Raw genomic sequence first — 12,860 nt, 5'->3', positions numbered from 1 at the left:
GAGAAGGAATTCACACACAAAAACAGCCTGCTTCTGTATTTGCTTTTGTTTCCAGATAAAATTTTGGTAAACTGAAAGTTCACATCAAGCATTGCTGCTGTTGTTTCTTTATACAAGCACATATTTAGGAGACTATTGCAAAAAGGAGGAGAAAACCATCTGAGAATTCAGGATATTTCTTTATTAAGTGGTGTGTAACCATTTTTTGTGTGTTTATAGCTGTATATATAGCTATACCTAAATACAAGGATTGCAAGAGATGCTCTTATATATCACATGCAGAAAATAAACAGCTGACAATCTTCCTTTTAAAAAGATCATTATTTTACAAGTTACTTAGAGTTAGTGGCTGACAATTTTGTTAGTTTCTTTGGTTCTTCACAGAAAATTATACTTGTTTTGCATTGCAAATTGAGAGGAGGCACTCAGAGGAAGGAGATTTTAATGAGACATTTATCATTCAGTATTTTTATTGTCAGTTCATATCTAGCCCAAGCATCTAAGATGGGAAGTCATTATCATGCCTTACTCCTTACAGAATGTTGTATAAAACTATCTGGTGATTTTTGTCCACTTACTAATAAGATGCCAATAGTTTGGTTTGAAACGCATCTGTGAAACAGTTTTCAATTTGGAAATACAGCTATCAAATATTTTGCAAAATCAGTTGAACTTTGTTTTATTTTGGAAAATGTCAAAATGTCATCCATTTCAAAGGCAGCTGGCTTGCTGGACTTTTTAAATGATTGTTTTCTTTAGCTAACTTATCTGTCTCTCTGAAAATTTAAATTACCTTCCTCACAGGAGGATTAATTAGCAAGTTTGCCCCAAATCTTTGAAGATGAAGGTGTTACTTACAGGCTAACCAGCAGTCATTAATAAGATTCAGCATCTGTTTCTTCTGGCATGGAGCTACCTTTGGTATGAAATACATGGAAAAGAGTAAGCTTGGTCAGCAAAGGTAGTAAATTACATTAAAGCCCTTTGATTTTGTAGACAGAGGCAGGACACAAGGCTGGCTCTCTTGCACTTTATGTACTCCTCTCTCTGCTCTCCAAGCAGTCCCTGTGGTATCAGCCAGACAATCACATTTCTGGTCAGTCCTTGAGTTTGAGATATTTTCGAAGGATTGAAAAGCAGAATCTGTGTTCTCACATATAGAGGCTTCTGAAACAGAGTTTTATTTGGTAATTTCAAGTAGTCATTTTAGTCCACTAGCCTGCTCTAGATGACATAAATGTTACGTGTTGCAAAATATGAGAAGTTATGTCTGCCTTTTATTTGCAGTTTATTAAAGGATTTCTGAACAGATATACAAAGTGAAAAGCTAATTTTAAATATGGAATTCAAATCATATTTTTAAAGCAATAATGCTGCTTAACAAAATAAAAATACATTTACAACTATATTTTTGCGAATTTCAACATTAGAACCATTATGCGTGTTAACTATACACCTTTTAGGTGTGTTGAACTTAAATAAAATGGAAAGCCAAATTTCTGGTTTCCATTAAGGTACCTCATCAAGCTCGATCAAGTTCTTTTTCATTTACAACAACGAATATGCACTGTTCTTTGTGTTTATGGATGACAATTAAGGTACATGGATAAAACCTCTTAAGATTTTATTGAAGGCTCCGGAACTGACGTTTACAAAATGTGTAGTTGCCTCCCTGGAACTCCACTCAGAGGCTTGAGACTGTATATCCCATACTATTATACAAATTTTACATCATCTGTTAATTTCCAGGTTCCAATTTAGTGATGAGGAAACAGCATGCCTAACTATGAGATTAAAAAAAAAAGAAGTTTCATCTGTAAACAGTTATGCGTTTATTTTTTTTTTATCCCCAAATACATCTTTTTGGTACTTTATGATAATATTAACTGTATTACCAAAAAACAAAAAGGCATTATTTCTGGATTGTGCTGCAGCATTGGAGGTAGATTTGGTTTCAGCTTTGTTTTATCTGTTAGAAGTTCTCCAGTTAAATACAAACTCTGCTGGTGTTGTTATATCTCTGTCTAGAAAAACAAGAAAGACACTTATTTTCTGAAAAAGCATAGTTGAAATTCTTTTGATATAGTCCAGGAAATTTAGGAAGTCAGGGTGAGTTAGTTTTCCTGATGAAAATAAGAAAGTGTTTAAAATGTGTGTGAAAAATTCCTCATATATTCTTTCATGTATTAGCATGTTGTTTACAACCCAGTCCTGATTTTCTTTAATTTGATGTGCTGTTTGAATTATTCACAGGAGTAATTTCCTCAAGCAGTTTTTGGGCTACCTGTTATTCGGGAGTAGTTGATTGCAAGTGTTTACTGCTGAACGTGTGCTTTGTTGTCTGTCTTTGCAGCACTCTCAGTGGTGTCAAGCATAATGTTTGCTCAAACGTCCAGAGGCATCATTTGCAATTTAAAATCTGAAGTTGGCTCCTCACAAAGTTTGTTTGTACTTAATATCGGAGATGATTCCGTGGAAACTGTCTAGTACACTAGCTTAGTAGGATATTTGGGAAAATTAAATTCAGTAGGAGCAGCGAACAGGTCAAATAAAAAATTCAGGCTGCTCCATTATGCAGCATAATTCAAGACCTGTTTTTACAGTAGTATTTGCTGCAAAATTACTATTTTATTTGTGTTGGCTGAACATTTTGTTGAAAGTTCCATTTTTTTTGCTATTCATACCAGAAGGTTTCAGATGCTTGACACATATTGCTGACCTGCTGTAATATTGCTTGTTTGCTTCTCCCTGGTAGGAACTTTCAGGCTGGAGGGCTGAAGGAAAGAGCTTTCAGTTTTATTTCAAGTGTTTCAGAGAGCCACACTTTGTGGTTGTCAAGGCATTGACAACAGGGTCCTGGTCTGGCCAAATGCTGCATAATGCAAGCCTACATGTGAATTTTTAGCTCCGTTCAAAACCCAGCGACAATATAATTTGCATCCTGAAATAGACTGCTTGCCCTGAAAGAATTCAGGCAATGTAAACCTACAACGCTTGCCTTCTTTCTGAAGTCTGTTAAACATAAAATAGTGAATTTATGGAGGGGGGTGAAACTTAACTACAAATCATGCAGAAAAATGGAAGGTTACAGTAAATTATACTCCTTGGTGCCTAATCATAGTTTAGATTGTGCAGAGAATCCAGGAGTTAGACTGAGGAGATTTTGAGGGAGTTCAGTGAGTTTGCATGCTGGAGACAGAAAAGCCCTATTTTCACCTGATTTTTCCAGCAGCCATTAATACCATGCCTGGGGCAGACACAAATCAACCATTGTTCTTCCAAAGTTAAAAGTTGTTGAGGTTCACTGTTAACAAAGACAGTAAAACATCTATTTGCACTTTCGCACCTCTAATTTGACTCTGCTGGTGAAACTCGTACAAGAATTCACAGTACACAGAATTGGGAACTGTATAAATAGCAATGCAGCCCAACCAGTGAGTGCCCTGACGGTGAGCGTTTGCTGTTTACTGTGGGTTCCAGGGGATTTTCGTCTGCTGTTCTCAGCTCGATGTGCCAGGTTTACAACATGAAGCCCTTGTTAGCATTAATGGCGATTCTGCCCTGGAAATGCTGGAAAAAGAAACTGCATGGAGCTGTTGCCTCGTGCAGCGAATGCCCTAGCCAAAGTCTGTAGAAAATCACAGCGCAGCCAAATGTGAGATATAAGGGCAAGTCGTGCTCAGCAAATGGGAGATGCAAGGAGCTAGAAAAGCATTATAACAGTTCTCTAAGGCATTTTTCTCTCCCTCTTGTAAAGAGCCTATAGACTGTCCTAATGTTAATGACTGGTAGTGATTAAGGGTCTTGCCTCTGGGCCAGCTATGAATCCCGGGAAATGGGCAAGTGACCTTACTTCTGCAGCTTAAAAGCACAGCTTAAGCGACATTCTGAGAGAAAGAAAACCATTACCAGCAGAGTGCTGGTATTTTTTTGCCTTCAGTGGTTGTGGCGGTGGCAGGAAGTAAATTGAGGAACACTGATACATCCAGTCATATAATTTCTACCCCACAAGGATGGTGAAAATATATAAGCCCCTCGAAAAGCACGTTCTGAGGGGCAGCTAAAAGATTAGGGAAGACTGGAGGACTGACCTGTGGGTCAGTTGAAATTTTATTTGATCATTATCCTAGAAGGGGCTGTGGGAAGTTTTTTGTCAACAGACAACATGGAGCTAGAAAATAAGAAGTCCTGGGTGACATTTAGAGAGATGCATCGTTTTGCAGCAGGCCATCAGCCTCACCTGTGTTCTTTTCTCTGTTGGTTATTCATATTGCCCCCCCTTCATTGCTCCATCTCTCTTTTGGCTTCAAAGAGTAGTCACAACCTGCTTATTTTGAGAGTGTGCAAGCGTGATATATAGCTCCTCAGGAAAAGCAAATGTACCAACCTAAGAAGTGAATTGATTTTAGGGACTAAGTTACAAATTTTGCTAAGGATACCTTAAAAATGGGCATAAAGAAGTGGAACTCCAATTCTTATCTTTAAAGTCCAGGGATACTCAAGTAAACACGACTCCACTTCTCCTCAACATGTCATTTATTTACTGGTCTCCTGTTGATACACATGTATACTTTTGATTTTGCTTGCTATAAAAGATAAAACTGAAATTTGCTTTCTATGCCAACTATATTTTTTTCCTTGAAATAGGAGATATCCTTCTTGTTAGACCTGAATACTGTGCTTCAGCTTGCCATAGTAATAAAGCACATCAGATTTGCGTTCAAGCCAGGCCTGGCTCCCTCCTAGGGAGCAATTTCACTTTACAAAATCAGCTTATAATTACCTAAAATTTGCCACAGGAAATTACTTTATGTTTTTTAAAATGCTTTATCCTTTAAAAGAAACTGACTGTGGAAGAGGAAGTCCAGATTTAAAAACTGGATGTTGGTTGTGTTGTTTGGAGGAAGGGATGGAAAGAGGGAGGCTACTGCTATACGAAGTCTGGGATTGTGTGCACACAGCTCCTCTGTGTGTTCGCATAATACCACACTTCATGCAGAAGAAGTGGCAGGACATTTTCCTTTTGTCTCAGCTCCTGGATTTTACAAGTTAATGCATCCCTTTCTCACTAGGCAGCGGACGGTGAGAGACGAGATTTCCATGCCATATTGGGAAGGGTTCTAATGATGTTTTCTGTGGTCTTTGCCGTTACTATGTGGTGCAGCAAAACTTTCTCTGTGTTGTGACAAAAAGCAGTGCTAATGATAACAAACTGTAGTTCTCTCTGCTACTGCGGGTGACTCAGAGGTTCATTCCAACTGATAATGTAATGGGTACATCCAGAGAAATCTTTCAGCAACAGGACATTTTGTAACTGGCATCTCGCTGTTAAATTTGTCTCTCTAACCTGAGCCTTGCTGATGTTTTTTCAGGGCACCACATGTCAGCAAATACAACTCTGTAGATAGACACGCAGTCAAGATGAAGAGGATAGAAAGTCTTTCCATGACTGTTGAAAGATAACGGGGTGGGGTACATCATAGCTTGGTCAAAGCAACAAAATAAAAAGAGTTCAACAAAAAGAAAAAAAAAAAAAAAAGAAAAAAACAGAAGAGGAGAGAAGAAAAGACAGAGGGAAATGTTCTATTTCACTTCCCCTGAGCAAACATGTAATTTCCATGATTTCTTTTTAATGACTCTCTTCTGAAGCTAGTAGGTACTGATTTATGAAAAGCTGTAAAAGATCAGGTGGAACCCTGCAGGACGTCGTTTACAGCTGCACGGATTGCAACCCATCTAATTTGTCTAGTAAAGTGTGAGCTCATGGCGCACATCACCCTGACCATAAATTTCATGGTCAGACCTTCTGTCTAGGGGCTGGGTCAGGGGAAAAAAACTGCCAATGTGTGCAGATGCTCTGAAAGCCCAGCTTTCCCTTGGTGCGAGTGAGGAGACATCACAGACTCTTCGCAGTGAGGCAAATTCCTGTTCATTGATAAACTGTCCAGATGTCCTCTCTGAGGAGGAAAGTAACTAATTTTTGTTTGCAATCCTACAAGGAGAAAAATGATACTTTACAGTGCTGGTTATCCTGAGGTCACTTGCATTAAAATTAGGTCATATTTTTTGTCCTGATGATACTTTGATCCAAGTAATAAACATAAAAGCTCTTTTGGGCCACTAATTCCTAATCCTAGAGACCTGTTCTATTTCAATGTGTTTATACTTTCATTAGTGAGTCTTGAGTCAGGCCTTGTTTTATTAGATTTAAGTTGAAAAGACATACTAGACTGGAAGAAAAAAAAAATCTCCATGCTTGATCACTAAGATCACTTCATAAATATTTTTAATAAATGTCTTGGGATTCGAGACACTATATCCAGAAAACTATAAATAAAAAGCATTGTCTCTTCATGGGACAAACAGTAGTCAGGGAGATGCAGGCTGTACAGCTACTGAATGAAAATATTTTGGGCATGTTTATCTAACCTGAGCCTTTAACTGGAGGATGTTTAAAACTGTGTATCATATACATGCAAAAGATCTGGTTTTTAGCATCAGAATAGCAACTTGAATTTTGTTTGTGTCGGTGCTGCTATGCTATATTTTCCCTTCTTCACTGTTTGGGGGCCAGAGCACATTTCTGGTGTCTTCTGTTGCTTTCCGTTCCATCTGCAGTTGTTTCCAGGATGTGAGGTTTATAGTTGGTATCGGTGATCATGGTCATTTATAGCAGCTCCTTGTCCTGGCTGAGCTCTGGAGGGAAGGTAGTCAGGCAAAATGTCAGGAACATTTTTTTCTCTGAGACCTGGTGAAAACTGATGGTGAATCTACAGTGGTGTTATGTCCATTTGTGGTTTTTGTAGTTAAGATTTTTCAAGCATCTAATGAGCTCTTTAATTATGGCCTGAAATCTCAGAAGGGAAGAAGATATTAAAATAATTTTTTGAGCCTGAAAGAAATCAGTTGATTGGTAACAATTGGCAAAACATCAGAAGTAAAAGGTGCTGTTTAATATGTAGAAAATACCTAGAGTTATTGTTTCACAAAGCTATATTGTTCTTTTCTTCAAAGGTAAAAGTAAAATTCTTGGTGTAACCGATGTGATATCTCCTGATTCCAGTGCAAGCCAGATGTACTGCAGGGGTATGCTATTGAAGTGCTGCTAATCCTGTTGAAACTTAATAAAGACTTGTATTAGGATTGAGAAGTTTTGTTTGGATTTTCTAGCCTGCTTATGATCCTAAATTCACTGGTATTTAAGCACTTCTTTCACCTTGGAGCCTTTATAAGTTTTCCCTTTATGTTTTTTCCAGTGCTTAAAGATGGCTTGGGCTTGGCGTGAAGAGGATGTTTTACAGTCTAGATCCTGTAATCTACCTGTAACACTGCTTAATCACTACCTTTAAATCACAGCGTTAGTTTAAACACTTCTTATTTTCACTTCTTTCCAGTGACAAGTCACTTCAGATGGATTTAGCTGTAGTAGTTGGACTCTTGTGCAGGTGATGTTTCACTAGAGCCATGGGGAAAAGAATTATGAGGCAGAAAATAGACTGTAAAGTTGCAGTGCTAACTGCTTTGAACATCCTCTAGTTCAGTCTCCTGTGCTGGTGAGTAGCACCATGGTAGCAGCACAGCCAAGCACAGGCTTAGCTTTTAAGCTTGAGATAGGTACTTTACTTAAAATAGAGCACATATGTTTCTGAATGGAGGCTAAAAAGCTGTCTAGTATAGGCATAGGTTTGTCAGTATAGGCGAAAATGCAGAAATAGAGTTGATGTCTCTAATAACATCTGACTCGTTAAGGAAGTCATTATTGTGCTAATGAGCACCAAGAGAGAAAGGTAATTAGAATTAGTAAGACGTCTTGTCAGTAGAAAGAAATTACTGGTTGTCTTGCTCTTCAGGGGCTTCTCACACCGCTCCGAAAAGATATCAAGTCAGTGAGGATGGACAGCTGAGAACAAGGTCCCCTCTCTGAGAGCTGGGTGGCTGCTCCAAGCTGTTTGCCTGGAAGACCTCTTTCAGAGAGGACAGACCTCCTGCCTGGAAATGGTGTATCTCTCCATGGACTGCAGCAGTAATTCAGAAAACTAGCTGGGCCTATTTGTGGTATTTTCAGATGGCTAAAATGAGGTGTGGGAGAGCCTGACACTAGTGACTTTATGGAGAAGGGCTGTCATTCGTTTTTAGCCTCAGTGCCCACAAATAAGAAGTCACAGTATGCTCACAAAACTGTGAAAACAATAGTCATCTTACAAGGCAGAACTAAATTTCTGGATCAATATGGGAGGTGCCCCTTCTGCCATCTGCAATATGCAAAGTGCAGAGTTAGCTGCAGTATATTCCTTCTTGTTTAGAAAGTTATATATTTAATCATTATTTTGAGAAGGATATTTTTCCTCAATAGCTTCTAGGTAGACTTATGCAGATGTAAAAAGGTTTAAATAGGCAAAGCATGGACAATTGTTCGATTCATTGAGTTGGTTTGTTTGTTACTTTTTTTCATTGTTGTCTAAGTAGAGAACTTGTATGCAAGTCATGTCAGTTCAGCATCCTTCATAAGCATGAAAGACAGGAGATGATACACTTCTCACTTCTCATTTATTTGTATGATGTCCTTCTGGAAGTGTCAGTCTTAGAGAGGGCATCAGTTTTAAACTGGATGTGGCAATTGCATGTTAAATCCGGCTAAGTGTATTTAATAACAAACTTCCTCATTTCTGCTTCTGTGCACTGCAGAATGCAAGTCTCATGCAGATACATTTAATTCATTTAACATTTGATTTTTAGACTTGATACATTTTTTTTAAAGCCACTAGTGTCTTATTATTTGTGCTTCTAACTTAATAGAAGCATTTAGGATTTGTCAGTGGGCTACAATACCCTGAACATTTGATATGTGTAAATTCTACCAACATGGTCAGCTTGGAGTCTAGAGTGTGCAGTTTGTGAGTTGTTTGGGACTAAGTGAAACACAAGACTATCATCTAAATTAGGCTTGTCTTTGCCGATGCTTCACAAATTAAATTGTAGTGTAACAATACACTTAATGAATTGGTGATGCTTCAGTGATTTAAGTGTGGGCATGAGAAGCCAGAGCTCTTAAGCAAGATGATTATGTGGCTTTCATCAGAGCTGCCAGCTTGAGTGCATGTGGTGGCCTCAGTAGCAGACAACTTCCACAGTCAAAAAGAAAAGTTGCATCTCTTGCCAATGCCAGCGCTAACTTTAAACACAAAATAAGTCCCTATGTATCCCTGCTACCTAAATGTCATCACATTCTTTTTTATTTCAGGCCATCAAATCTTCTCCTGGACCAAAGTAACATTGACATTTCAGCCTTCCGCACGACAGGTGACTGGCTTAATGGTTTTCGGACAGGACAGTGCAAAGAGGTTTTCACCGGCGTGGAGTACAGTTCCTGTGATACAATAGCCAAGATTTCCACAGAGTAAGTTTGACTTGACTTCAGCTCTTTATTGTTGGTTATGGCTGGGTGTAGAATTAAACAAAAGCATGAGTAGCATTTTCATATGGAATTTCCAAGTTTTAGCTAAAATATTTTTACATTTACAGAGACAAATGTAAATTATTGTTGTAGTTGCAGTATACATGAAGGAAACTTAGATGCTCTGGTTGTTGTATGAAGGCCAGAGTTCCACAGCTTTTTCTCACTGATGCTGAGGAAATTCTCAGTTTTGTCTGATACAGTAGCATTCTGCGTCATCTGGTACACCAGCATTCCTTTCACTCACAGTTTAGGAGTTTCTCTATTGATTCTTTATATGCTGCCTTTTATATGGGGGTTTTTTCACAGTTGGCACATGTCGATCTGTTCCTTTATTGTCCATCCCATATTCTATCAAACCAGGTGTGGCAGAGCAAACCCTTTGTAGCTGCTTTCCTCCTACACGCTAATAATTATTCAGGGGCTGAACTCCCTCCTGCCTCCAGTTTTGACATTTAAACATTATCAACTTGGAAGTTGACAGCTTGCAAGTTTATTACATTCAAATGCAATACGTCTTTGTTCTTTAGATGAGGAAGAGTAGGATAATGCTTCCTCTGCACCTGAAAAGGCATCAAGTGGCGTTATGAAGTTAATGCCAAAGGAAATCTTGACTTGCTGTTGCACTAGCTGGAGACAGGACAACTTATGAAGGAGTAAGCAGCAGCTGTGGTATCGACAATTAAACACATCAATGCTGTTAGTTAGTTTATTATTGCAACTATAAAAAGGCTGCTAATGGCTTTTTATAACAATTACCCTTTGGGGACAGTGCAGAAATCCTCTAGGAATGCCCAATTTCCTGTGAGCCACTGGTTAATTAGCCCTTCACAAGTTTTGAACCACTTCTGTGTTGCGCAAGAAACAAGGAGACCGGACAGCCTGGAGGAATGAGAGGTGGGAAACAGGGTAGAAGCTGGAAGCTTGGCCACGGAGCCATCAGTCTCAATGCTGATACCAGAGTTAAGATGACCATCCAGAGGGCTCAGCACGTGATAGCAAGATGTCAGCAGTGCTCAGCAAAAGTGACCAGGCTGACAAGGGGATGGAGGTGGTAGAGAGGCTCAAGATCACTCCTGGCCCAGAAGTGATCCCCATGCCTCTAAATCCCAGTGCATGTACCACCGGAGAACACTGTTTCATTGTCTTTTCTTCCAGGTAAGCAAACACAACAAGGCTAAATGAGTTTTCACTCTTTTTTGGCAGCCTCCTGCTATTTTCATACAACGGTTCTCAATATTTTTTGTACCTGGTCTTGCGTTTCAGCAATATCACCATACCTGGAGGCTCTTCCAGTGCAGCAATATAAGATCAGCAAGTTGATTGCTATTTGCTCACATCAGCGTTAGGAAGCACAGAGACACTATGCTCACTCACCCGGTGCATCTTCTCTTTTTTTCAGTGATGTGAAGAAAGTTGGTGTTACGGTTGTTGGGCCTCAAAAGAAGATTGTTAGCAGCATCAAAGCTCTAGAAACTCAAACAAAGAACAGCCCTGTTCCTGTGTAAGTTGCCAAAATGATGTTACTCAGGAGAGAAAAAAAGAGAAAAATTGCATCAAATGGCAAAAGTGATGGCTGATAAACGGCAGAATTTAAAGGAGTTCTTTGCAACAGCTTTGGAAACTTAATGGTTGAAATTTCAAACCCACTAAGACACTCAAATATTGAGTATAAATGCCTTAAAAATAGGAGCGAACTTGTTTTCTATCTGTTAATCCTAAAGGGTGGGTGCTCTTGACTGACTGTTAATGCAGATAGTAAATCTAAAAAAAAAAAAAAAAAAAATGTAAAAAATCTTTCCAAGTAAAAATCAGTGATACTAAAACCTAGAGCCATTTGAACATTAAGTGACTGAATAACATGAAAAACACGTGGACGTAAAAGCTGTGTATTTGATCTATACAGCAAACAAGAAGACAGACTTTCGGTATTTTTATACAGAAGAGATCTGTAACAGGTATTTTATTTCTTTAAAAGTAAGGAAAATAGAGGACTATACCTCACAACCTGTGTGGCCATATTTACTTATAATGTCATTGTAACATGCTATTTCAACTTCAGAAAGGAACACAGAAATAAAGTTTGTAGTGACTTTGAGTTAGTTGGCAAAAGATTTTTGCCATTGTGTTAGCTTCCCTAATTGTGTTCATTTAAATAGAAACAAGTCTTAAATTTTAAAAGACTTATTTATTTTTTTTTTCATTATTGTTTATATTTATGCTTAAATACCTTAACCTGGCTGTATTATTGCCAAGTGCCAAATGTTATCAAAACTTAATTGGTTCAATCTGAGAAATTGTCTGAGGGTTAGTTACTAGACTATTTTATACTCGTAACATCATATATGAAATAAAGAAGGGAAGAAAGATGGCCTTTTTTCCAGCTCTGACACTCGACGAAGCATCTGGACTTGTTGAGATTCCTTCCATTTGCAGTGAGTGGCATTTTAACCCTGGCTTGAGTTTTGGCAGAGTTTGGTGCATATCAGTCTCTAGATGGTATCTGTCCCGGTGAAGTACATCTCATTTACTTCCCAAAGGCCTGCTTTCCTGTCAAAGTAAGGACCCCTATTCTCATGTGGTGTTTAGGTGTCAGATTTGCTTAGCAAACATTAAAAAGAGTCAGGATTGCATCCTGCATTAACTGAGGATGCTCTCTGAGTTCACGGGGAAGTGGTCCATTTCTGGTTTCCACCTGGTGGGCTCTGCTCCTGACGCTGGGAAGTGGGAGGTGTACTGCCATGGAGACAGCCACTGGTAGTTATGCTGAGATGGTGACTTGCAGCCAAGCATAAGTGGATAGTTTAGAAGGATGACTTAAGCTTGTGAAATGAGACTTTGGTATGTAATTCTACCTAAGTCCAAGCTAGAAAACATCTGTCCAGGGGCTGCCATCCTTCAGGGGCCTTGCTTTTTGGCACAGGTTCCTTAGGCGCCTGTTCCTTGAAAGAAAGGAGAAAGAAGCCTATCTATAGGAGAGCATTCACATTTCCTGGTGGAAAAAGGATCCTGGAAGGTGAGATTTGAGAGTCCTTCCCGCTTCAGCATCTTCCCAATAGTGAGTTCTTAAGCTATTGCTCCGAAACATGTCAGTCCTGGTTCTGAGCAGGCTCAGCTCTTTGCTCTGAAAATGCATCATCTAAATCACAGTGAGGAACTTCTTGTGCTACGTAGTGATGAGCTTCTGAATGCTCTAGATGTGATGGCAGGCACACAGACATTGGAGCAGTTTCCACTAGCGCTCAGAGCCCAATTCCCAACCTGCTGTGCCGAAATCTAAACCTGTCTCTGGTGAATAACAGTGAGTCCCTGAAAGTCCAAGATTTGGTGGGAGGCAGATGGCATGCCGCCTTTCGCTGTGTGTGCAAAAGCAGGTAACTAGTCATGCTTTCTGGTAATGGTTTGG

The 12,860-nt window shown here is 39.1% G+C and overlaps 1 protein-coding gene across 1 annotated transcript in view; it reads left to right on the top strand.

Moving 5' to 3' along the window:
* EPHA3 (EPH receptor A3) overlaps window positions 1–11,506 on the top strand; it is a 228,572-nt gene extending 217,066 nt beyond the window's left edge. The window contains exons 16-17 of the mRNA XM_080346111.1: window positions 9,242–9,397; window positions 10,857–11,506. Of these exons, the coding sequence (XP_080202237.1) occupies window positions 9,242–9,397; window positions 10,857–10,962 (262 nt within the window). The 3' untranslated portion in view covers window positions 10,963–11,506. The remainder of the gene's footprint in view (window positions 1–9,241; window positions 9,398–10,856) is intronic.
* The last annotated feature ends 1,354 nt before the right edge of the window (window positions 11,507–12,860 follow it).

This window comes from Nesoenas mayeri (assembly GCF_963082525.1).
Source record: "Nesoenas mayeri genome assembly, chromosome: 1".
NCBI lineage: Eukaryota > Metazoa > Chordata > Aves > Columbiformes > Columbidae > Nesoenas > Nesoenas mayeri.
Note: the sequence above shows the minus strand (reverse complement) of the source record. Positions and strands in the feature narration are given on the sequence as shown.